Here is a 25503-nt window from a genome sequence, read left to right as displayed (position 1 = left end):
ATAACTCTTATAGGGTTACCTTCGTTACTAAGTAAGAATATTTATATTTAGAAATCCCCTTTTTCGATCGCGCGGTACTCTTTTATACCGTACTTTTACTAATTTAACTAGTTAATTTTTAATCGCGGGCCGGCTATAGAAAAGTCGTTTAGTAAAAAAGCTACTTAGGGCGATAGTAAAAGGCTAGTTACTTAAGCGGTTCTGTTAATTAACGTAGTTTAACGTAGTAAACGTCGACCTCTCGTAAGTAATAAAGGGCTATAATTACTTAATTCCGTATAATATTTAAGAATTGCTTCCTTTTTTATTTACTTCCGTAAAGTTAATTAATATAAATCTCTTATCCCGTGCGGTATTAAGAGGTCGTCTTTTTTATATAACGAGATACTTTACTAATTTATAATAGTAAAGTTTAATTACTAATTAGTATTAATATCCCTATTATAGGGTAGTTAGTTCGAACCGTAGTTAACGAAGAGATTAATTAAATTATATAAATATCTGCGTAGTAAGTATAAAAAGGAGGTTCTAACTATAGGTTGGGCTAGCTATAATAATCGTAAATAGGGCCCCTAATTGGCCCCTGCGCAGTCGGCTGTATGCCGCGGTCGAATTAGACTTCTAATTTAATAGTACAGTATACTTTAACAAACATGCGGTTTAAGAAGACAGAAGGAAGCTATAGAAATTAGATCATTATCTAAATAATATATAAGAGCCTCGAGATATCACTTAAGCTTGCATAGAACTATGCGCTAGCTAGACTCGGAAGTTACTTTTAGATAGTATTTTTATGTTTAATTAAAGTAGTCCTACATTTGGTTAACGTGAAGATGAGAGTCGGTTTATTTTTACGTGAGTAAACCAGGGAGCACCGGGGTTGGCATTGACCAAGTTGACAGCCGGAAGTTGCCCCCGCCAACTTGTGTATAAGAGTGCGGGCGTAGATTTGGCAGGGCGTTGCTAAATCTTTGAAATTTAGCAGTTTACTTGACAATTAGCACTTTAAAGACGTAAAGATATTCAAGTATGCTAGAGCCTGAAGAAGTCACGCATGGCACTGCTCAAGTTGGTCGTTAATGTAGCAGCATGCGAGGACTGAGGGTCTACAGCGAAGCCTGGATCAGTAGGTCGGACCTAGACTCGAACAGCATAGGGAGATACACATGTCTAAGTCAACTAGAAGTGCACCATGGAATGCCTTGCTACATTCGTTATTGTAGGGAAAGAAGAACGAGATGACGTATTACTTTGGTCGTAGTGAGACCGGTGGTTGCTGGCTCACTACTCAAATTTATAGCGTGGTGTGGGGGTAATCCGAGCTGAATCGGCGTAGGCCCCCCATTGGCCGACATGTCGGACCAGGAGGCGAACCGGAGCAGTCCGTACCACGACAAGCGGACCGATCCATCCCCATGATCAGCCCAGAATCTTCTAAGCTAGGGTTCAGTCGAGTCTTCAGATTCTATACAGATTTTACGCTGATAAATCCTGTACAGGCTTACAAATGTCGTGGGTTCACTAGAAATTCCTGGCTGCTAGCCAACACTAGCCAATTCGGATGTATGAATACGAATATAAAGCACGATTGTTTTGAGATTCCAAGCCAAATCTGAGCAATACTAAACATCTACGTTAGCTATCGCTTTCTTCTGTTACATCGCATTTCACATATCCAATTGGTCTTAGCCACTCCATCTGCAGTTATCATGTCTCTGCCTTACCAGAAAGTCCTGTTAGTCGGAGCGACCTCGGGAATCGGTGCAGCTCTAGCGGACAAACTTGTCGAGAATGGCACTTTCGTCATCGCTGCCGGTAGAAGAAAGGAGAACCTCGACAAGTTCGTTGCGAAGCACGGCGCGAACAAGGCTGCGGCAGCTGTCGTGGATATCCTCAAGTTGGAGTCGGTATGTTGAGGCTCTTCCCCTTCATGAAGGTATGGTAAAGGATAAGACTAACGAAATGTTTAAAGATTCCGGAGTTTGCTTCGTCCATAATCAATGAGCACCCTGATCTTGATTGTGTATTTCTGAACGCCGGAGTTCAGCGAGGTATCGATTTCACCAAGCCTGAAAACGTCAGTTTGGACATCGTTTATGATGAGCTTCTCGCAAATTACCTCTCCCATGTCCACTTGACCAAGGCCTTCCTCCCCCATCTTTCAAAGCAAGACAAGCAGACCGCCTTACTTTACACCACATCTCAGCTCGGCCTCATTCCGATGAAGCGGTGCCCCAACTACAGTGGCTCCAAGGCTGCTATGCACGGCTTTATTCTCGCACTCAGATCCCAGCTCAAGGATGCGTCTTCAAGGGTCAAGATTGTTGAAGTTTACCCGCCTGCAGTACAGACGGAACTGCACGATGCCAAGAATCAGCCGGACTTGAAGAACGGTCACGCTATTGGCATGCCGGTAGACGAATTCGCCGATGAAGTCTACCAGAGATGGGTCAATGGAGAGGAACAGATCCCAGTGGGAACCGCGAAACCCATGTTTGACGCGTTTGAGAACAAGAGACAGGATTATTATGAGAGCTTTAACGCCGAGATGGACAAGGTGTTGGTAGATTTTACCGTTTGAGTATTGGGTCACCAGATCTTTGGAAAGTAAAGAGGTATGGAGGATTACGATGGGAAATAAGTCAACTGAGCATTTATCGATTCTTCTCGGGCAATGGATGAAACTATCTCACTCTGGGTCTGTGTGTTTGTAATATAATGTGTGGCTTAGGGATTGTTATGGTGCGCATCATTTCCATCAAGTCTTGCTTTAGGGTCTTGGGTGACATGCTGTTCTCGCAAGCGGAGAATAGAATAGATTGCTAGTTAACTTACGAGTGCAGGACAAGTCATGATGATAATAGCAGTGTCACCGGAAGTAGCGGCAAGACTGTTCATTTATCAGCAAACTGTTTTTGCACCCAATTTTCAAGGCAAGGTAGATACAATTGGATACCGGTAAGGCGAGGAGGCATTCGATCGCCGAGATACGCCGGCTTTGGCAGCACCGTCTCACCGATCAAAATATGGGTCTATCCCGATCGCGCTCCGTGAAAAGGTGGACCCCATCGGCTGGTTAACCGCTGGCCCGTGCTTAACTCCGTCAATCGCCACTTTCTTCCTTTCGTTGACATCACGAAAGCAAGGCTAATTCTCAACAAACCCGCGGCCATAGCTCGACCCTCTCAACCATGTTCTGTCCCCCGACGTCCACCGAGGACTGGGATCTTGAGTATGGCGACTAGGCTTTCACGAACACCGCTGCCCTGGGGACGCCGTCTATCCTTACGTTGGCGCACCGAACCACTCGCAGCGAGATGTCGATTTTACACATCCGACCGATCCCCCGAAGCTTCCGAAGCTCCAACACCCAATCGCAGTGATAATGGCCCAGAAAAAGAAAAGGGAGCCATGTCGCGAAAGCTCGAGGAAGCTACAGAAGAAGCTCTTTTGACTGGTGGCCGGCGCGGGCGTCAAGCTATCGAGGATGCTGGGTTTTCCGAAGAGCTGAAGCAGCGGCTTCTCGACAAGGTCGAGACCGCCAAATTCCGATCCCAATACGCATCCACTTTCGCAGAGGCTCAAATGCCCACTTCAGCAGGCGAGGGGACACGTTCAATAGCTGCGGCGCAGGCTTGGACGGGAGACGAGGCGCAGTCTGATACGGTTCTGCGAATGCTCAACGATGCGAAGAAGCCCCTCAAGCCCGAGCTAAGGGGACAATTCCAGATTCCGCCCGTTGACATGCGGATGCGAAAAGAGTCAAAGACGAATCCTAGCCAGCGGGCTGCGAATGCTCGCGAGAAGGCCTCGACATATACTGCACTGGGATTTAAAGAGGAGAGCGGGCAAAGCGCCAAGGAACGCGAAGAGTTTAGAAAAGAGCTCCGCGACCGCTTTGGAGCAGCAGCTCGAGCTGTGCCGAACACTATATCAGGCCTCGAGTCACTGGCCAACGAAAGAATAGAGGACGCCATTGCTCGTGGGCAGTTCAAGAACATCCCTCGCGGCAAGGGGGTAGAAAGAGACGCAAGAGCCGATAACCCTTTCATCGATACCACCGAGTACATAATGAACAAGATGATCAAGAGGCAGGAGATTGTCCCGCCATGGATAGAGAAGCAGCAAGAGTTGGCCAAAACCGCTGGCATCTTCAGGGCAAGATTACGCAACGACTGGAGGAGGCACGTCGCCAGGATGATTTCGTCAAAAGGTGGGAGCTTGGAGGAGAAGATGCAACTGGCCGAGGACTATGCTCGTGCAGAGGAACGCCATAATCCGCGCAAGAGAAACAGCGACAGTATTTCGGTTCCCACCAATGTAACCGATGATCCTGTCATGGCGAAGGTGCGTCAACAGGCGGTCGAGGGAAACAGCACTAGCGAAGCCGGACCAGAGGCAGCGCCGACGAAGCCTGCTCGGCCACTGGTACAACCCTTCCGCGACTCTGATTGGCTTGCAACTGAGAGCTCGTATATGAACCTCGCCGTCAACAACCTCAATGCGATCACGCGTTCCTACAACCTTATGGCGCCAGAACTGGCGAAGAAGCCGTACTTCTCGCTTGAGCGAGAGCTCAAGGCTTGTTACGCCGATGTCGCGCCCCTTGTGGCAGAAACTATCCGCGAGAGAGCCACCAGGCCGACAAAGACATTATTCGATGCAGCAGGGGGCGGTCAAGTCACGGTTTTTGACCGCTTTAGTAAGGAGGGAACATCGGCCAAGATATACGATTCCAGGGCTCCTCACTATGGCTTCAAGGAAATGTGGAGGGATCTCTTCAACTGAAAGTAGATGTATTTTTCCGTCCGGCTCATTTCATTGAGCTCTGAGTCTCTTAATTTAGCAGCAACCGATGTCGGGGTTGATAGGTACGATCTTTGTCGTCGATGCCTTCTTCTAAACGCAGCGGGAATATCTTTCCATGAATATCTTCCCTGCTGGAAATCAGCGTGCTTCCTGAAGCCTCTTTTGACCCAGATCGGGTTACATTTGAGAATCAATCCCCAATGCTGTACAGCCAGCTCAACCGGGCCTGTGCATGTCGCACTCGCTTTGTATCGGAACCTGGATGGATCACTTAAACATCTACGGCGGACATGATGGCCCGCGATCACCTGGCACCCACTCCTGTCTCACACTCTATCCCAGCCTCGTCCCATCCGGGTTGCCCTCTCTCATTGCTCACCAACAGCCAAAGCCTATACAATCAACTCAACCTTCCCAGTCACACAAGTAGAAGGCGCCTGCTTGGGCGCCTTGGCCCAGCGGAACACTCAGCTGGTGTCGTGGGATTTCCACATGTCTCTGTTGAGACGGACCTCGACCCCTTGAGTTCGACTCCTTGCTGGGCCCTTTTTTGCCCTTTTGTGCCATTTTTGGCACCTTTTTCTCTCCTTTTGTGACCTGGAATCACGTCAACCTGACTTCTTTGTAATAACGCTACTGGCTCTTTGCTTGAGACGCTGTATGCAATCAAAACAGGCGGACATTTCTTGAAGAGTAAGATTGGGAAGGACAAGATGAAATTGTTGATGCCGGGCAAAAGTGTTTGCGGAGTACACCGACAAATTCGCTTGAAGATGGCTAGAGTTCCTCTGTTGGTTTGGAACCGTCTCTTACGTGCTTAGATGAACTTTAGACAAAGTATGGGCAAGTAAGCCAAGATCTGTAGTGACCGTAGATAATTGCAATCTGAAACGATGAAATTAGACTTCCTGACGGCATTTGATTTTGAGTCGATCATTTGGCCGTGACGTAACTTTCCTGAGCATGGTTCATTCATCCCACCGGCAGATGGAGATGAATCCCAAGAGTATTGAGTAAGCAGAGAGATTGATTGGCGCCAGGCTTCACGTTCGGTACGAGCCGCGTCTTGGCTGGCAGTTGAGACTGGAGACAAACTGACTTGCGACATCGAGACCGGTGGGATGAGCACCGTCCTCCGATCGATATTTGTCCGAACGCCCGTCAATGAGCCTTTTGATTGGCTTCATCTGAGAGGATGCCGTTCGGTTTGTGTTCAGTCGGTGCGGACACGGGCCGGCTTGAACATGTATTCGTCCGAAAACTACGGATCGCGGACTCACGGAGGTTCAACGTCCGGATGGCTGGTGCGTCCCACCGAATTGTCGTCAGTCCGATAGTCCGCTATGATGATGGGTATATGTCGTGCGGCCACATTGGGATTGAAGCTCTCGGATTTATCTGAACAACATTGCACCAATCAAGCGCCAGACAATAAATCAAATCTTACACGACCATTATGGAGACTATTACCTTTTCCAACGAATCGCTCATCAACGCGGCTACGGACCGCCAAGAAGTCGGCCAAACCCCTTGGTACTATGTGCTCGGGACATGCGTACCACTTGCCATTCTCGTGCTGTTCTGGATGAGAGACCATGGCACCAAGCTCCCATATCTCAATCCCAAAGGACGGTTCGAGTGGTCCTCGGACAGGGTTGTTCGGGAGTTCGTATTCAATTCCTACCGAATGCTGTATTCATCTGCAAAGGACTTCCTCGGCAAGCCTTTCCGTGTGCTGTGTGATGTTGGAGATGTCATTATCCTGCCACCTGATGTTGGCCAGGAGATTCGGAACGACAAGCGCTTTAGCTTCGTTCAAGGCCTATTCGAGGTGCGTCTTCGAAGGGGGGATAACAGGGGATTCGATTGCCCGACGAGAAAACGTTTACTAACATACATAACTAAGGACTTCCAAGGACAATATGCGGGCTTCGAGGCTTACAAGGAAGCCTGCCATCCTTCCGAACGTATTCAGAATGTGGTCAAGCTAAGGCTAACCAAGACCCTTGGTACGTCTAGCGGTGATCTTGTAGCCACCTATTCGCCTTGGTTAATGCTAACCTTGAACGATCCTTTGCAGGCAGGATTTCGGGCATTCTTTCGCAGGAAGTTGAAGAAAGCCTACAGGACACGCTAGGTGATTCGACTGGTACACTTGATCCCACAACATCAACATCTCGGATTTTGACTCAGTGCTGATGAATGGCGCAGAATGGCATGAAACGGTGGCCAAACATGAAATCCTCAAGATTGTGTCCCGGATGTCATCCCGGATCTTTGTCGGGAAACGGCTAGGACGCAACGAGAAATGGCTGAGCACCATCGTAGGCTATGTCGAGCTCAGCGTCCACGCGATGCAGAACCTCCGCTTTTGGCCTAAGTTCCTTCGAGGCATCGTGGTGTACTTCCTCCCCGGACCCACAAAGCTGCGCGCGTACATCAGAGACGCCGAGACTCAAGTCTTTGCGGAGATCAAGCACCGTCAACAGGAAGGGGACTCTGTCGAGGAGTACAACGATGCCATCGAGTGGTTCAAGGAGATGGCCAAGGGGCAGAAGTTCAACCCAGCTGTCGCACAGTTGATTCTGGCTGGCGTGGCGATCCACACCACGGCGGACCTAGTTACCCAGACTCTCTACGACATTCTTCAGCACCCTGAGCTTATTCAACCTCTTCGAGAAGAAGCTATTCAAGTCATTGGCGAAGGAGGATGGAAGAAGACGTCGCTGTACAACATGAAGCTCATGGATAGTGTTCTCAAGGAGAGTCAGCGACTGAAGCCGAATCAGATTGGTAAGTTCTTCCAATGCTCTCCTTGCATGACTTGCAGACCCAAGGAAACTTTGCTCACAGACTTTTCAAGTGGGAATGGCCCGTCGCGCCACAGCAGACGTCCAGCTCTCCGATGGAACGGTTATCAGCCGCGGCAGCGCGACTGTTGTCTCAGCCGAACGCATGTGGGATGACAAAATCTACGAGAACCCGAAGTTTGCAGAGTTTGGGTTCACGCGCGAATCGGACTCGGATGTCAAGATCTCGGTTCGTCGACGCAAGGAGGAGATTGATCTCTCCGTTCGGGTTGAGGAGGAATAGATTCCTAAGGAGGCTTATTCATTCAGGCTCTGGCTTTAATTTGATCATCGGCAAAGGTATTTTCAATACTTTGAGGAACAGATTGGGGCAGGGCACTTATATCGAGGACATTGGTAGTTTGTTTAGCAAGGATTAGAATAGACGGATTGAAAATCAACGGCATTTGCACCTTATCCCCATCCAAAGTGAAGCGCGCTTTACAATTCCTTTCCTGTCTCAAAAGTTTTGTTTAATGCTATCATACAAAGGCCAAAGCCGACCTATGTTTTCCACCCACAATCTACGGTGATGAGTAGACGTAACCGTAAGCCTTCTTCGCCTCATCAACTTGCTTCTTGACCTCGGCTTCACTCTCGACAAGGTCCTTTTCTTCCTTCAGTCTCTGCTCCATGCTGGCAACCGACATGTACGGAGAGCTGGGAATTTGGATGCCTCGCTGAACAGCAGGTCTCTCATAGCATCTGTCCAACCATGCCTTGACGTTTGGGAACTGGTAGATATCCACGCCTGCCATGGGAGCGCCTTGCACCCACCCAATCATTGAGATATCAGCGATGCTGTAGCGCCCGCGATCCGGACCGACAGCAAAGTCCCGCTTATCGAGATGGGTGTTCAGAACGCCAAACAGTCTCTCCGTCTCACCGACGTAGCGCTGGGTGGGGTAGGGGATTCTCTCCTTGGAAAACCTGACAAAGTGGTTCGCTTGACCTTGCCTGATGAAAGCATTAGTCTCTCCCCTCAACATCATGAGACGGCTACACTCACATGGGCCCCAGTCCACCGTGTTGCCAGCCAATCCAAGACTCGGCCCGGGTGTAGTCATTGTCCGAGAGGGCGAATGAGAACTTGTGCTCAGTGTCGTACTTACGCGTAAGATAGCTGAGAATGGCGCTGCCCTCAAAGACAGCAAGCTGCTCGTTGTCATGGTCTACGATGACAGGGATGCGGCCGTTGGGGTTGAGTGATGTGAACCATGGCTCCTTCTGGATGTTTTGCATGATGTTGATGCTTTGGACTACGAAAGGGAGCCCGTAAGCCTCCTTCAGTTCCTCTAAGATGATGCTAGCCTTATAGCCATTCGGAGTGCCTGAGTACAGTCGTTTAGCAAGAGTTCATAGCTCAGAGTGTATTGTCTTAAATAATTTACCGAATGTCAAGAGCTCGATGCCCTTCTTGGCGATGAGACCAGTGGGACGTGCAGCAGCCATTGTGATGGGATGTGACGAGATGAGGTTAGGGTAAACAATGAATTCAGATGGGAACTATTTGGACTATGATGTCGAGTATATATGATCAAAGCTGAGCTACCGCAGGATGTTGCAATTGTACATATATATGTTGCAAGATGCTGTAGATATTGGCGTAGCTGGAATGTGAAGCGGATTGCTAATACAGTTCAAGCTGACAAATGCTTCTCCACTGTGTCCATGACGACAAGGACGACTCTCTGGAGTTTAGCGCTTTTTCGGTTCCGGAAAAGTCGCGACTCAGGCCGCTTACCACGCGACGAGAACCTAGTCCCGCGCGCCAGCTTACAACAAGCAGCTTGTCCGACATTGAGGAGTTGAGAGCTTTCTTATGTATTGTGACGATTGATAAAGCTTGAATTTGAGGCTTGCGCAACGCACTTATCCCAAAGAAAGTCGTGCGACCGTTTGAGAACCTCATACCACTCAAAGCTAGATGCTTTGAAATGTGATGCTTGGATTACTGGACTCGAAGGTCATTGGACATATGATAGGCAGACTCAGTGATGCACGCATACAGGTCAGCGAAGATGTCTTAACAAGACACCTCAGCGTAAAGCTTGTAACGCTCAGTCTCGTCGAGTCTCACCGAGTCTCACCGAGTCTCACCGAGACAAATCGATTTGTTCGGATGTTTTGTATGATTGTGCAGCTATTTGTAAGTCCTTGATCTTCTGACATCTGTACGGAGGAACCTTCTCAAAGCTCGCGCGTTGACCTTGAGTTCAAAGTTGAGGGCATGGCGGTACGGTCGCCGTTGTGACCTGAGCAGCATTGCTACCCCACAATCCAGATGAGTGTATTCATGGCAGGTTGCCCGTGCTGTCACGCAGAGCCTCAGTCAAGCTTCGAATGATTACCTTACTCAAAACTACGATTCCTTCCTGAAAGACGACCTCTGACTGCCCCCACGTGCCCCTTGATCCTGGACTTGAGATGTTGGGGATATAACCCGGAGCTCAGGAGTATCTGTGGATTGTTGGGGGTCACCTTAGTCATTCCCCAGAACTTTCAGTTCCAGATTCTCAGAGAGGCAAAAAATCCCGGCCAGAGCCTTGACCCCACAACCAGCTAATGCTCTAGCAGGGAAAGCTCCATGTCAGGCAAGGGTTAATTCGCCAATGCTTTGGAAGTATGACGTTAAATAAAGCTCCAACACGAACGCTGAAGCAACGAAGCTTCCTTCTGTTTGGGACCGATCCAGTCTGACGGGTCACGATTTGACGGTAGTTCACCCACCCTCGAGTGAATTGGGTAGCTTGCAGCGGTTGACGAGACCGCCGGGCGGATACCGAGCATGCACCGAGTGACGCGATCCATCGTGGGCCCGAGATCGGACCGTCACTCGGTCGAGTAAATAAAGCTCCGAGTCCCATCCTCTCGCGCTGATAAGGTTGCCAATCGCTTGATCTTTGACGACAATAGCTTCTCGCTTGAACCTAGGCCTCCACTACCAAGCAACACCACGCAGACGTAGCATTCGAGGCAAGATGACGCTCATCAAAGAGCCAATCATGGAGCCGGTGAACATCGCGGACGTTCACAAGATCGCGCAACAGAAGCTCGCCAAGCCAGTATGGGATTATTACGTGACCGGCGCTGATGACGAGTATGCACTTGCGCGCAATCATGAAGCCTACAATGAGTGAGTCGCATCCCCCGCAATCTTCACGGCTGATTAGTATTCTAACCATTGATTACCGTGCAGCATCCTCCTACGGCCTCAAATGCTTCGCAACGTGAGCGACATTGATACCTCAACCACAATCTTTGGCAAACGTTACGATATCCCGATCGCGATCGCACCGAGTGCCTATCAGAAACTGGTCGGCGGGGAGGGCGAGCTCGACGTTGCTCGCGCCGCATTCAACCTCGGAACAAACCTCACGCTATCAAGCAACGCCACGACTTCTCTCGAGGATGTCTCAGCAGCAATCCCCCAGCGCGGCCCAGATTACCCCCGTCCTTGGTTCCAGCTCTATTTCCTCGGCAGCCGAGATCTCACGGCGAAGCTCATAAAGAGAGCCGAGAACGCGGGCTACGAGGCCTTGGTCCTGACTGTCGACACTGTCATCTTGGGCAACCGCCTGCAAGAACGGAGAACCCCTCTGGAGCTCCCTCCAGGAATTGCTATGGCCAATGTTGAGTCGCGCAAGTCCGGCGCCATTTCCACAGCCGGGCTACTCTTGCGCGCTAAGACGATGGCGGAGCATAAGAAGATCCAAGAAGAGAACCACGACCATCTCGTCGACGCCAGCTTGGAGTGGAACGAGGTCATTCCTTGGTTGAGGTCGCAAACCAAGATGAAGATCGTTCTGAAGGGAATTTTGACTGCGGAAGATGCGCAGAGATCAGTAGAGGCTGGTGTGAATGCCATCGTTGTGTCAAATCACGGTGGGCGCCAACTTGACGGTGTGCCGTCGACAATTGAGGCGTTACCTGAGATCACGGATGTTGTCAGAGGCAGAATCCCAGTCATCGTCGACGGCGGTATCACAAGGGGAACCGATGTGTTCAAGGCCCTCGCCCTCGGCGCCGACCTGGTTCTGATTGGCAGAACTGCACTGTGGGGATTGGCTTGGGATGGTCAGAAGGGAGTCGAGGGAGTTCTCAACATCCTCGAGAGAGAGTTGACAAGAGCTATGGCACTGATGGGAACCGCAAAGCTCAAGGACATCTCAAGAGGTCTGCTTGGACGGGCCAGGCAGAACGGGTTCGGTGTTGCGAAGCTATAGATATGGGCGTTTCATCCTATTATGGAGTAGTCATGACCCAGGCAAGATAATCTTAGATTGGATTTTGTTTGCTTTCCAGCCAAGCCCCAACGTATTAGACGATAGATCAATGCCGATTTAATTCATTCTGACCGAACGCCCTTCGAGAATGATTGGTTAATCATCGTTCTGTGTCACCAGTATCGACTTCGCCTCAATAGATACTTTCAAACTTACTGCACATTAATACCACAAGGAGCTGAGTATGCGTGGTAAAGCGCAAATTTTCATATGAGCCTCTCACTGATAACTAAATGGCTAAAGCACGAGTTCTATCGTCTTTGGAGGCGGCCTGATCGTAAACTTAGGGATCGTAATCCTCCGAAAGGCAAGGGCAAGGTTCAGTACTCTTAAACTAGCCTCCCATTGATGAATAGAGGAGCTGTTACTCATGAGTCTGATCCAGGCCCCGAAGCGGAGGCCAAATCCAGCCGAATCAAGTAAATTAATTCTTCAACTATAGTGGACAAAGGCAACAAGCAGTGTCAGAAGTTGCAAATGCGTAGAAATTTCGTGACACTGAATACAAAAGTGGTTGGACAGGCTGTTCGCCCTGGAAAGCTTCATCGCAAGTGGGATCTTTCCGAATTCCCTTTTTTCACCCGTAGAGTGGATTTATAGAAGTTACTTGAGTAATATTTGACTCTATAGCTCAAATCTTTGCTCGTCTACAACAGCATTCCTAGGGTATCTCTATTGAGAGCACTCGCGATGTGCGAGTTCGTATTTTCGAATTCCAAATCAAGCCGCTGTAATCTCTCCACACCCTTGATTCTACTCCTCGCAAGCACCTCTGCAATACTCGGCACCCGGGGGAGGCGGGCATCGCGCACCATCGGGCACGACACCACTCGCACCGCCTGAAACACCCTCTCCATTGAAGTAACACTTTCCAATATCGTTCTGGCAAGGGTTACCCTCACCAGGGCAGCAGTATCCGTACGCGTTGATGTCAAAATTGTAGCAAGCGACAGGGTCGACCTTTGGCTCCGCTGATGGTGTAGCCGAGGGCGCGGGGGCTGCGGTGCTTGTCACCAGCATAGTCGTCACCTCCACGGTCTCCAACATAGACGTAGTCGAAACAACAGGAGCACCCTCCCAATCTACGAGAGGAATGCCTGCAATTAGAGGCTTGAAGGCTGTCTGATTCATGCCAGACCAATCCTCGCAGACGTTCTCGACAGCTGGCTTGTAGGTCTTCTCTGCAGGCTTACTACAGGGTGCAGAACTGCTGACTGGCTTTGAGCTCGTTGTCGGGGACTGGGTTTGACGGGGGGTGTTGGTGGGCTCATAGGGCCCTGATTGCTGGGGATCCTTCGAGGGATCGCTGACTGTCTGTCCTTCGGGAACGGGGACAATGACGCCTCCGAACGAGGCAAGGCCACCGCCGGGTCCGCCAAAGGCGACGGCTCCCGCGGGGATGACGACTGCGACGGTGCCTGATACTGTGATGACTTCGGGCTCTGCGCTACGAGAAGGTGTCGGAGTCGCAACTCTCGAGGGAGCTACATTAGGCCGCTTTCGTTAGCAATGCAGAATAGATGGTAAACGTGTTGTTCTCAGAGAAGTGACCAGTGACTTACGCTTGCTGGTTGAAGTGATGATGGTGGGCGGCAAAGGAGTACGGGACAAAGAGGGTGGCGCCGACGAAGTTGTCGAGTTGTCAAATCGTACCTGGCGCTTCTGGCGCACCAAAGTAGAGGATGCAGGTGATGCTGGGCAAGCGGGCTGTTCTTCTGCGTTGGGAAACGCCATCGAATCAAGTGCAAAGATGGCATAGTTCTGCGCATTCTTTACCTTCTCTGCTGCTGACAAGCGGGAGCAGCTATACATTGTAAGAGTTAATAGATTGATCTCTTAAGTGATTCATTTCGAGTCCGGAAATGCCTTACCATGTGGCAGAGTAGCAGTCCTCAGACCTATCATCAAGGAATCCGAAGAACGGGTTCTTGAGATCATCCGCACGTTCTCCCGCACCCGTGGCAATGAGCATATGCTGGGTCTCGTGGACCAAGACGAAACCCTTCGACATGTCGCCGATGGCACTTTCAGCCTGCCATTGCTTCACCATTCCCTGGTTGGTAGGCCGGGTCTTATCGAAGAAGGTCTCGCATAGTAGTAGTAAAGTGGTCCCAAAGACTGCGGCCTCGGTATCTGTCGCACTCTATACACCCGCAACCATTTGACCGTCTGCACAGGGTCCATTGTTTCCGGAACAGCCGAAGACAAGACTCTTGTCTGTCACTGTATTGGGGGGAAACAAAGGCTCAGGGGAAAATCGGAAAGCTGTTTCGACACTCGGAGGCTTGAGGGAGTCGATTACAGGACGGTAGTGCTTTTCAATGAGATTGGAAGCTGAAGGACCTCCACTTTCTATGCAGTAAGGACGAAGTAAGCGCTTTGTATCCTTGAAAGAGACGACAGGTGTGTTGGCTTACCAGGTCCGAACCACGAGAAGTACGCTGGAGTCCTCGCAACATTGGACTTTCCAAGAGCAGTAAGAGCTGCATTTGCGAGTTCATGTGCCTCGACAACGCCCTGATCTATATCTAAAATTTGCTGAGGGCTACATGACCATTGCCCCTTGATGATGACGGCTTCGCCATCGAAAAGATCGCGCTTGCTAATGCTTTGATGCGATGCATGTGATGTAACCACTGGCAACGACGCTAGCAGAGAGCCAGAAAGCAGTAATGAACGTAAGTTGAATGACATGTTGTAATGAGTGGACAGAACAAATAATGAATGACGGAGGAGCTGGTCGGCCTGGCGCAGATTCAACATGCGCCGGTAGAAGCGGAAAACATGCTGCACATTTATGGACTTCTACAGTCGGTTAGACCGGCGCATTCTCGAAGCCATCGTCTGTCGGAAAAGATCTAATTAATTATGATGCAGAATCAAGACCAGCTCGCAATTTACTCACTACCCATAGCGCCTCTTTGCCAAGCAGCTCTTAGAAGACCACATTGCTATCAATAGCACCCAGCCAAGCAGCGGGCCACAGACACGGGACCACATGAAACGCCCACATATTGCCACCCTTGGATTAGACACGATGACACGAGCTATAAGCCCCCGGTCACAATCTATAAGCATTCGATCGCTTAGAAAAGGCATATTGAAAGTTTTGAGTACTTCGCCCCAGACAGTCTAGAACCAGCCTCAGTGGTGGCATGTTGTGGTCCACAATGTCGCGAAGACAACTTCATCCCGTCTATGTCAATCAGTTCATCCCTTCTGTGCAAACAAGCTCGAGGCTAACGTTCAGGAGAGTACCACTTCGAATCCTTCTGAGGATGAAAAGTTTCTCATGCAAGACTGGATCGCCCCTCCTGCCCGCACGCCTCACGGACTTTGTGGATAGGCAGGCGTTCGCGATATGTCCAACAGCGTCGCAGAATATACCGCCTGGGAACCCGGGAACTCTGAGTCTCACTGGAGACCAAACATAAATCTCCGTAAGGCTGTCAATCTCACAGAGCCTGGTTCCTCTACGCAACAGGGATGAGATGATTTGGGCGATGGTGTGGAGTTTGACGGCTGCGCGCGGCTACGACGTGACGCGCAGCTGCGGCATGGACGGAGAAGTATAGCGCGTGAGTCCTTAGTGGTGGTGTGGGCCAAGCCACTGTTTTAACAAACTTCAATCTACGGATAAGGTGCCCAGAACGGCTGGTTGGCAACCATGCTGAAATTGGCAGCGAACAAAGTTGTCAACTGCCATCATAGGCTTTCTCAGTAGGTAGTTACAGGCTACGGTGCCGGGTGCCGACTCGTTTTCGCCAAAGAAAACCGGGCGCAACGATTACACGGAGCTGTTGATCCACCCCGTCGGAGTTTCGGAGGGTTGCATTGCAGCTCTAGTTGTCTTCTTAAGGAAGAGAACAAAACCTAAAAGTGTCAATCCTAGTTGAAAGACAGCCCAACAGTCTATTTGTAAACAGGGCTTGGTGCCGCCGAGCCGCCAATTAACACATCATCTTGGCAAGTTCGTGCCTGGTAGCCTTCGTGACCAGAGACATGACTCTTCGCCATAAGCATTTCAACTCAGTACACTCGGAGGCTCTTATAGCCCTTGAGGAGAGGCTTTTAAGGGACTCATAATCAGACTTTTCGCCTATCACGGGCGAAGCTATTACGGTTAAAGCCATAGCGCTAGTTACGAACCTCAATAGTAAGTAGTTAGTAGTATAGTTATCTTTCTCTTATAACGAGCTTAAAAAAGCATCTTAATTTAAGTACTAGGTAGGTACTATACTATTTTATTAAAACTATATTCTTATACTTATGACTTAGAAAGAATTAACTTTCTTCGATAACAAGGTACTTAGACTCTTCGCCATAGTAAAGAGATGTACGAACATCGGCTGTGCAATAGATACCAGTATTAGTCTATCGAGACAGTGAGAGTATCCATTGATACTGTGTATTAATACCGTGTAATCGATATCGAGAATCGCCCGAGCAGCCAGCAAAGGCAGAATACAAAAACAAATAGATACCAGTATTATGGGTGCCGGCATGAATCGCACCCCGGATTGTCGGGATTACGATCACAAGTAGGGCTGACTCGCTCATCATTCATCCCAAAGCTGGGCGATCAATCAACGTTATTGGGACGAAGAGCGAACTAGTCTATTTATGATCACTCTTGCCAACCGTGCGTAAGAAAGGCGACGCATAGCCTCATCCGACCAGTACACCTTAGGGCTTCGAGGGATCAAGTGAAACAGATTCGATGGCTTGGCATCATGACATAAAAGGTTTTCTGCCCAAGGTATCAGGAGTGGAAAAGAGCTTACGCCTCTCAACTCTTTTCGGGTTTCTTTTCCAGACTGGAAACTTATCGACAATAGTTCCGTCCGATGAGCGGAGTTTTGAGTACTACTAGTACCGCACGCCCAGCACCAGCATGCTGACTCACGATTCCGCAATGAAGAACTACCAGTGTGTATAAAGTGTGGCATGGAGTGGGTCAAGCAATCGCATTGGAAGCCTTCTTGTTGAGCCTCTCAATAGTTGCCTCGGCTCAACTCTGCTAAATGAGTAGGGAAGACTGCCGTTGGAGATATGAAGGGCAAGGCCTTTTCATTGGATTTCACCATTATTACCAACATTTGCTCTCATACGCGCGGAGAATCTTATACTAATAGGAGTACCTGAACTTCCTGTTCTCGAAGTCCGTCAAGTCCATGAGAACCTCATCAGATACATCCTCCGCATTGTGTCCACTAGCCTCCGCCTCCGCGTCTCTCTGTTTGTTCCTCTTAATTAACAACAGCCGAATGGCGATAGCCAATACGACTTGACCGGCAGTGCAACCCATGATAACTTTACAGCCAGTGCCGTAGATGGGCGCTTCCGACGCGAGGAAAGCTTGCGGGCCTATGATGTTTCCCACGCAATACGCTAGAAAGACGAAGGCTGTTGATGTCACACGCTTGGTGTAACCCGCGACATTCGCAGCCGGCATTTGCAGCGCAACGACAAGAGCACCGACGAAGGAGGGACTCTGCAAACCATGTTAGAAGCAACATTCGAGAAGGGAAAGAACACCACTCACAATGTAGTATGACATCAACAGCCCGTTTTTGTTGCCGCGGTCCAGTTTCAAGAAAAGGGAAACAGCAATGAGTGTCGGCAAAACCCACGTCATCATGACAATGGTCCGGAAGTTTTTGAACTTCGAAGCGCAAAAGGGACCAGTGAAGATAAAAAAGGCAACCCAGGCTCCATACGGAATTCCGTAGGCAGTCGTCAAGAGGGCATCCTTTGTAAAGCCCTTAACAATGAGTTTGCCAAAGTTGGCGATGCCGCCGTTGACAATCTCGTTGAGAAGGGTGTAGAAGAACAGAAGCCACACTTGGATGTCCTTGAATGCTTCCTTAATTTGAGCTGGCTTGATCTTTCGGCTAAAGACACCAGTCTTGTTGCTCTGGCTGCGAGCAATAAGCAGGGCCTTCTCTTCCACGGTGAATCGTTTGGCAGCCATGATGTTGTTCGGCAAATAGAAGAACAGGACGATGCCCCACACGATGGTAAGACCACCGCATATAATGAAGATGATTCTCCAAACATCCCATCCGTCTGCCTGACCGACACCGTAGAACAGAATGCCGCCGATCATGGAACCGAATCCGTTGAAGCAGTAGAAAGATCCAGCGCGTACCGGCGCCTCCGCCCTGGTGTACCACATGCTGACGATCATCATGAAGCAGGGTGTGATGACGGCTTCGAAAGCACCCAAGAGGAAGCGGCAGACGGCGAGCCCAGCGAAGCTATGGCATGCGGCGGTGCAGGTGAGAACTGTTCCCCAGCAGAGGACGAAGATGCTGACAATGGTGCCGGTGGGGAAGTGCTGAGCAAGGTAACTTGCTGGCCATTCTGCCAGAAGGTAGGCAAAGTAGAAGATACTGGCCAGCCATGAATACTGGCTTTGAGAAGTATTGGTTGTTTCGAAGAGGTCGAAAACTGCGCCGTAACTCAGGGCCTGCTTGTCGATATACTGCAGAAGGTACGTTCCCATGAGAAGGGGCAACAATGTGAGATCGATCTAAAAATGGCACTCGCGTTAGAATTCGCAATATGAAGACAGGGGATGATGCTGGAGTCCTCCGGAGGAACGAGACCGGAAAACTTACCCGGCGGACAAGCTTTTTCTGGGCCTGTTCATCTTCCATGAGCTCTCGCAGATGCGCATGAGAAAGACCATTTTGCTGCAAGAAGATTTCGGCTTCATCGAGAAGTTCAACCTGACCGGCCTTGAGGTCCTCGCCGATACTGCCCGGCCGAGAGGGTTGCTTCTCCGCGATCTCCAGATCCTTGGGCCTGGGCTGCTCTGCGTTGACGGAAGCCTCAACCGCCATTGTGGAGTCCGGGGAAGTGGGCGAGCGGGTCGTCGCTCTTGTGTTCAAGCACGCGATGGACGATGTGGGCACAACTAGTTCACAAGAATTACATGTAGCAAACGCAAGTTGCTATAATAAGTGAGGCTTTACAACGTCAAGCGAAATTGTTGGGTCGCAAGCTCGGACAATTGCGAGATGTCGGGACTTTCCCGGATCGGCAAACTCCAAGGTCGGGAGTCTCCTTTTATTCATTGTCATTATCAGAGGTAAAAGGTTTCCGGCATTGGCTTTGTCGACTCCTCAACCAACCCCAAGACCAAGTCCCCAACTCGATAAGGGACTAACCGATAGCGACTGTTCGAACATATCTCTGGGCGGCGGCCTACTCCCGACAACATAGGCTACAGATAAGATGTCAGACGATATTATGTGCCCAAGCCAGCGTCATATCCTAGCAGTCCTCACTAGCAAGATCCAATTGCTGATAAGGGTCCTGGGTCTGAAGGAAATTCCCCGCGTTGAAATGGGGGCATGATGAAGGAGTGGAGTCGCCGTGGACACTGTGCAGCCATTGCCATTGTCGGAAAACCAATGAAGACCGGAGAGCAGATTTAGGTGCCGAAGCGGTTGAATCGACGGTTGAAGAGTGAGTGGAGACATTTCGGTGAACCTCCGCCTTATCAGCTTGCGCGTTGACTAACAACTTATCTTCGTTAGCGTGTGTTGGTCGGGATTTAGCCATGATAGTGGTTGTGGACCTTTCCGCGGGGAAATATCAAAGACACAACTCCCACTCAGCTTCCCCGAGTGCGGTCTGCCGATGAACGGACTTTGCAAACCACGACTGAACGCCAGAAACGAGCAGTAAGCACGTAACCATGTCCACGGTCACAGATCAGCCTACGCCCCGGCCTTACCGGTCCCATTTGCGCCCAGCCTGTTTGCAGTGCAGGCGGCGCAAGTCAAGATGCCAGCAGCAAGAGGGAATCACGTCGTCAACCTGTCAAATGTGCCACGTCTATGGCACGGACTGCGAATTCCCACCGTCTCCTCGCAGTGCAGGTCGAGCACCGCTCAACCCCGGAAAGGTCCAGAAATCCTATCGCACCCCTCAGTCAAACACGCCATGTCGACGGGAGCCTCTGGCATCAGCCAAGGTCCATGTCTCTGTATCTCAGAGCCAGGGTGGTGGTATAGGGGCATCGTGTTCTCCACCAACAAGCACGACGTCCAGCTCGGGCCCCAAAGTTGTGCTTGATCCGCACAACACCCATTTGATGCTGGCACTGGACAGTCCTGAGGACGAAGACAACTCGCACATCATTGGTCCAGCTGTTACAAATGACACTCAGGTGTTGGCTGACTATCTGAGTTCTGAGCCAAGCATCCACGAACGGATGATCCGTGTGGTGAAGCCTAGGCCAGGAGCTCAGGTGGGCCAGTTGCCCCGGCCAACAATGGCCGGGGGTCTTCGGAAGCCAGTCATCTTTACAGCAGTCCGAAAGCGTCCCTATGGTCTGTCACCGAGGCAGACGGCACCGTTGCAAAAATATCAGATTGTCGAAAAGATGTTGGAGCCGTGGACTTCGAAACTCATAGATCTGTAAGTTCTGGCGGTGTTCCTAATGTGCCCTTCACCTCCAGGCCATTGCCATGTCAATGGTGAAGCCGTGCTAGCAGAAGCAGAAGTGGGCGTTGAGAGTCGTTGCTGACCTGAACCGCGCAGTTACTTCCAAAAGGTCAACATATGTTTTCCGCTTCTGGACGAGGTTTCATTCAAGCACCAGTTCAACACAGCCAGAGACAGAATATCGCCGGCGCTCTTGTCCGTGCTTTATGCCCACTCCATGATCTTTTGGAAAACCAGCCCAGAATTGCCCTCACAGTATTGCCCGGACTCTCGATTTATCTGGAACCAAGCCACAGAAACCTTATTTTCTGAACTCCATATTTCGCCGGGAATATCCACCATTATCGCCATTATCCTCAATGTAGGAGGGAGGCCAACTACTTCCATGATCATGAACGAGATCCAGCTCGGCGCCGCTGTATCACTTGCCCAGTCATTAGGGCTCAACAGAGACCCTGTGGACTGGAACATCTCCATGCCGGAGAAGTGTCTACGAATGAAGATATGGTGGGCACTCGTTGTTCATGACAAATGGTGAGTTTACCGCCGATAACAAAGTAGAACACAACTAACCTAAGGTGCAGGCTGAGCCTAGCCTATGGAACGCCACCCCAAATCAAGCGCTATCAGTACGACGTGCCGGATCCCTCATTGGAGTATCTCACCGGGAAAGACGCAAGCGAAGCTCAAATTGCGGCCGCTTCGGTCTTTATCGGTCTGGTCACTTTGACCGGGGTTCTCGATAAGTATCTGGAGCATGTCTACGACCTCAACCAGGGCCGAGACCAAGATAGCAGCCAGACATCTCTTGACTTAGAGCTGAGCCTCGGTCAGTGGGAAGACTCCCTTAGCGACGATGTCAGGCGAATCATTACCCGCGGAAACAACCTACATATCCCCGGCGCGGCGAACCTGAGACTGGCTTATCTCTCAACTGTGTTACTCCGCAGGAGGATCGAGCTCGATATCGAGAAGCAGGAAGACGCAGTCCCCGGTGACGCACTCACCAACCGATACATCCAAGTTCGCCGCGCCGCGGAAGAGATTGTTCTCCTCGTGCAGGAACTGGAAGAGATCCATTTGAGCGACTTCTGGCTGCCGGTCAGTGCCTTCGCATTCACATCAGCAATGACATTCCTCTTGCGATGCGCTCTGGAAACCGAGAACACCGCCGGTGGCTTGGCTCAGAGTGCATCCTTAAAGCTGGCAAAGAACCTGATCGACTCATTACAATCTCACCAACAAAACTCGGGATGGGATTTGGGTGATCTCTGCTTAGCTCAGTACGGCGAGGTTGTTGAGCGTTTGCAGACTGCCGACAGCCCTTCGGCAACGGTTCCGGAGTTTCAGCAACTGATGATGTCGTCGGATGTTCCCATGATTGATGAGCTATTTCCTAATCTATGGGATATGTTTTAATGTGGTTGATGAGCGATCTGACGCCTCAATGTATGATATTAGATGATAGGCCTATGACTAATGACTGAGCTATTTCCTTCATTTCACGCTTAGTACTCACTCATTTCTTGAAGACTCCAACCAATACGAAGCATACCTCGCCGATGCTGAAAAGACTCGAGCTGAGTATAAGACCATCTCACTTAGTCTTCGAAGTTTTCCGTCTGCTTCCACCAAAAGTTGCACTCTTTCTCCGCCCACTTGTAGTCCAAAAGCTCAGCCGAAGCCCCCAGGCCAGATCCACCAGCACGCTCGTCGTTGCCCTCACCGAAGATCATTGTCTTCCCTACCTTTCTGCCTCCCTGGCCTGGAAAGGGTAGCCACTTAGGGCGACCATCAAACCTGCCCTTGATCCTGTTCGGGTCGCCATGAACAATGAAGGATGTTGCGTACGCGTGCATGAAGCCGGCAATCTCATCTTGCTTTGGTGAAATGGACCTGACCTCGGCATTGTAAGTCTGATAACGCATCTGGTCGCCGTGATTGGCGCCGTATAGTGCCGTCTTATTCAAGGCCCAGTGGTAGAGGTACACGGGAGGGTCACTTGATGACTTGCTTCCCCAGATCGCAGTCTGACGAACGGGGCATGTGTACGCATAGTGACCGTACGCAGCTTCGGCGCGCTTGTACTGTGATCCAATATCAAGAGGTCGAGTCTCAACGTATTCCGAGTCAGGGTTCTTCGAAGGATCTGAGTAGAGTTTGTTCAAATCTGCTATATCCTTGTCCGAAAGTTGGGGCAAGAGTGTGCGGAAGAAATTGTCAAAGTCTTCAGAGGTTGATGCCATCTTGGGAACGTACATTGCTCCTTCGTTATGGGCAGATCCTATCAAGATTGGGACTTTGTTCCATTTTCCTGACTTCCATGCGTCGATTGGTCGCCTTGAAATGATGTCTTCGTCTAGCACCGGTTGCCAAGCCCATCGCACAGAAGGGTTGGATTGCTCATATATCTTCTGGCCAGACTCGATGATTGTGGAGGATGGCAGTGCTCGAAGACAGGGGAGTATCTCGTGCTCAGGTCTGTTACCGCAGCCGGTGAGTTCAAGGAACTCTTCGAAATGAGCTTCATTCAGCTTAGACTCAGGCGGATGCACAACTCGAGCAGTGTGGCCTCCCGAGTCCATGATGGCTTTATGGAAGAGAGTCTTCTTCTGGTTGATATCCATGATGAGATGTCCGATCTAAGTGATGTCAGCAACGGCCAACTTGGGAGGTATGTCAAACAAACTCCATGCGCCGCGGCGGATAACCCCATGATAGTCACATCATCAGGATCACCACCAAAAGCCGCGATATTCTTTTGAACCCATTCCAAAGCCACATACATGTCTTTCAGTCCGAGGTTAAGCAGACCCTCTTTCTTCGTCAGTGCACTGTTCATCCCACCGGCAACGCCAATTCGATATTGCATCGACACGCCGATCCAGGGTTCCTCAGACCACGCCAGCATAGACGGGGTATTATGCATCCGTGCAGCACCACGGTTGAAGGCCCCGCCAGGAATCATCACAGCAACGGGCAGCTTTTTGGCAGCGGCCGTGTGCCCCTTGGGCCGATACACATTGATCGTCAGACAGTCTTCGCTTTCCCAGTCAGGGCCGAGCCATTCGTCATCTGTGAAAGGAACAAGCTGCTTTCCCGGGCATCTACATGTCTGTTAGCATTTGAACTTCTCGAAGGATTGGGTTCAGAGTCACCTTGGACCAAGCTCAAATGCCTCCAGTGTTCCATTCCCAGACGGCACCGGGACTGCATGTCTGAATCTTAATTGTCCGACTGGAGGAAGTGCATATGGGATTCCCATGAAACCCTCCAGTGGTTCTGAGAATGTGCCGTCGGTCACAAGTCTGCCCGCAATAGTGCCTTGATTGATCGTGACCGAAGCTATTGAGCTGTACTTTGATGTAGTCGACTGGCTAGCTCCATTCTGCCCTGTCCAAAGATAGGCGCAAATCCCAGCAACGGCTAGCGGAAGACCCAATGTCAATCGCCAGTTGGGACCCTGGTTTGTCGTCTTCGACATCTCCAATATCTGACAAAAAACTATGAGTCGTTCAAGTCCTTACACCAGATGATTCGACTCACATGTATCAGATCCAACCGACGTCTAGACAAGAATGCGATGACTTATTATCTGCCTCAACGGATGCGGGAGTACGGCTTGATAGTCTGATGCCAGCCGCCAAGGGGCACGGTGCGGCCATCACTCGAGAAGATGCCGGCGGGATAAGCTAGGGAACCTCGCCGCGGGAAACTCCCGGGATCCCGAGTCGAGACGTGCCGCCGGCCCCACTCAAAGAAAGACGACTTCAACGTGGCCTAGATGAACGTGCTCGGGGAACGGATGCCGATCTGCCATGCAGAGAAATGCAGCCGCTTCCGAGCGTCGAGTTAAGCTTAACATCAACTCCGCTGATCTGCAGAATTGATGAAATGCACGTTCAAAGCGAATGGCCGTGTCTCCCAAGTCATATAGACACATCAATACCAATGACTCATTTTTGGCTCTTCAAGACTCATCTGAATCATACACAAACGTGCATGATATTGATGTCACTTTTGTTCTCTTCACGTTGATGCGATTCTCTCAAGGGGCATCCCAAAATTTGATTTAGTTGCACTCATGTAACTAGAACCAGGCGATCAAAAACAAAAACAATTCACAAACATCAAAATCCCATAGCCATAAACATGTCCTTTCCCATCGCGATGGCAGACTAGTTGCAAATGATCTCCCCGTTGCCACTCTGCGATGGCCAGCCGGGGCACTCAACACAAGCCCCATCAGCATTGGGGTTGAATTTACGGCATTGGCGAACAAAGTCATTACCATCGATGCACTTTTCTCCTGATGCGCATTGCAACTAACGTTCATGTCAGTACGTGTTCCCGAACCTTGAGACGATTTGATGTGACTTACGTATGAGCCACGCCACCTGACTCTGTCTGTAGCAGCCCAGGTAAGTGCCTGATGGGGTTGAAAGACGATGGGTGCTACCAGGTGTCAGTATGCCGCCGAAGTATCAAGTTGAGAATAAGAGCAAACTCACCCCAAGTGAATGGGTTGCTGCAAGGGTCTTCGGCTACTTTCTTGGTAGTGTCAAAGTCAAGCTCCTTGTCTCTGCCATATTGGCAGGCACAGTAAGAGTGCAGATCAGCGACTGTTCTGTATCGTATTCAAGTTAGCTATGGGCAAATTAGTATTGATATAGCTAAGTACTTACACAGACGCAAGGAACAGAAGCCCAAGTGACTTAAGAAGCATTTTAGAAAGAGTGAGAAAGATCGTTGGTTTAAAGAGTGAAGTGAGACGAAAGCTCGATAGATGGTAAAGACAGCGATAAGGTGGTAGTGCATAGATGGTGTGGTCCAAAAAACCCAGTACTCACACGGAGGACATGATTTATATACATCTTGTTTTAGTCGTTTTCAACTAGCAAGTCTGACAGAGAGTATATCCCGCCGTGATGTTGCCGAATCCGTCGGAGTTCTCGTCGCAAGTCTGAGCTCGGCATCAACCGATCGTTGCTCAAAAGTAAATTAGATGAACGGAAAGCATGAAATATTGAGACCGAAAACTCTTCTCATGATCGGATGATTCGAGATGGATGAACTTATTCGAAGCACAGTCAACCTTA

At 50.1% G+C, this 25503-nt stretch overlaps 9 protein-coding genes across 9 annotated transcripts; 4 read left to right on the top strand and 5 right to left on the bottom strand.

The window, feature by feature from the left end:
• Window positions 1-1709: 1709 nt before the first annotated feature.
• CLUP02_16256 (uncharacterized protein) lies at window positions 1710-4788 on the top strand (the record flags this gene model as incomplete). The annotated part of the gene is made up of 4 exons (XM_049295180.1): window positions 1710-1907; window positions 1973-2559; window positions 3176-3232; window positions 3381-4788. 4 exons carry the CDS (start codon window positions 1710-1712, stop codon window positions 4786-4788), a joined length of 2250 nt encoding a protein of 749 aa, XP_049152327.1.
• A 1477-nt stretch (window positions 4789-6265) lies between these two features.
• CLUP02_16255 (p450 monooxygenase) lies at window positions 6266-7902 on the top strand (the record flags this gene model as incomplete). The annotated part of the gene is made up of 5 exons (XM_049295179.1): window positions 6266-6640; window positions 6716-6818; window positions 6890-6958; window positions 7021-7602; window positions 7673-7902. 5 exons carry the CDS (start codon window positions 6266-6268, stop codon window positions 7900-7902), a joined length of 1359 nt encoding a protein of 452 aa, XP_049152326.1.
• A 280-nt stretch (window positions 7903-8182) lies between these two features.
• CLUP02_16254 (uncharacterized protein) lies at window positions 8183-9110 on the bottom strand (the record flags this gene model as incomplete). The annotated part of the gene is made up of 3 exons (XM_049295178.1): window positions 8183-8615; window positions 8668-8989; window positions 9050-9110. The coding sequence occupies 3 exons, from the start codon at window positions 9108-9110 to the stop codon at window positions 8183-8185; spliced, it is 816 nt and encodes a 271-aa protein (XP_049152325.1).
• Window positions 9111-10639: 1529 nt separating this feature from the next.
• CLUP02_16253 (FMN-dependent dehydrogenase) lies at window positions 10640-11884 on the top strand (the record flags this gene model as incomplete). Its single annotated transcript, XM_049295177.1, has 2 exons — window positions 10640-10794; window positions 10858-11884. The coding sequence occupies 2 exons, from the start codon at window positions 10640-10642 to the stop codon at window positions 11882-11884; spliced, it is 1182 nt and encodes a 393-aa protein (XP_049152324.1).
• Window positions 11885-12697: 813 nt separating this feature from the next.
• Window positions 12698-14638, bottom strand: CLUP02_16252 (uncharacterized protein; the record flags this gene model as incomplete). The annotated part of the gene is made up of 4 exons (XM_049295176.1): window positions 12698-13428; window positions 13507-13748; window positions 13816-14077; window positions 14362-14638. 4 exons carry the CDS (start codon window positions 14636-14638, stop codon window positions 12698-12700), a joined length of 1512 nt encoding a protein of 503 aa, XP_049152323.1.
• Window positions 14639-17072: 2434 nt separating this feature from the next.
• CLUP02_16251 (allantoate permease) lies at window positions 17073-18792 on the bottom strand (the record flags this gene model as incomplete). The annotated part of the gene is made up of 3 exons (XM_049295175.1): window positions 17073-17438; window positions 17490-18479; window positions 18568-18792. 3 exons carry the CDS (start codon window positions 18790-18792, stop codon window positions 17073-17075), a joined length of 1581 nt encoding a protein of 526 aa, XP_049152322.1.
• An 860-nt stretch (window positions 18793-19652) lies between these two features.
• Window positions 19653-21823, top strand: CLUP02_16250 (fungal specific transcription factor domain-containing protein; the record flags this gene model as incomplete). The annotated part of the gene is made up of 3 exons (XM_049295174.1): window positions 19653-20377; window positions 20501-20938; window positions 20989-21823. The coding sequence occupies 3 exons, from the start codon at window positions 19653-19655 to the stop codon at window positions 21821-21823; spliced, it is 1998 nt and encodes a 665-aa protein (XP_049152321.1).
• A 182-nt stretch (window positions 21824-22005) lies between these two features.
• Window positions 22006-23888, bottom strand: CLUP02_16249 (carboxylesterase; the record flags this gene model as incomplete). Its single annotated transcript, XM_049295173.1, has 3 exons — window positions 22006-23046; window positions 23094-23511; window positions 23563-23888. The coding sequence occupies 3 exons, from the start codon at window positions 23886-23888 to the stop codon at window positions 22006-22008; spliced, it is 1785 nt and encodes a 594-aa protein (XP_049152320.1).
• A 694-nt stretch (window positions 23889-24582) lies between these two features.
• On the bottom strand, window positions 24583-25130 carry CLUP02_16248 (uncharacterized protein; the record flags this gene model as incomplete). The annotated part of the gene is made up of 4 exons (XM_049295172.1): window positions 24583-24729; window positions 24786-24859; window positions 24916-25031; window positions 25090-25130. The coding sequence occupies 4 exons, from the start codon at window positions 25128-25130 to the stop codon at window positions 24583-24585; spliced, it is 378 nt and encodes a 125-aa protein (XP_049152319.1).
• Window positions 25131-25503: the final 373 nt, after the last annotated feature.

Source organism: Colletotrichum lupini, chromosome 9 (assembly GCF_023278565.1).
Source record: "Colletotrichum lupini chromosome 9, complete sequence".
Classification (NCBI taxonomy): Eukaryota; Fungi; Ascomycota; class Sordariomycetes; order Glomerellales; family Glomerellaceae; genus Colletotrichum; species Colletotrichum lupini.
Note: the sequence above shows the minus strand (reverse complement) of the source record. Positions and strands in the feature narration are given on the sequence as shown.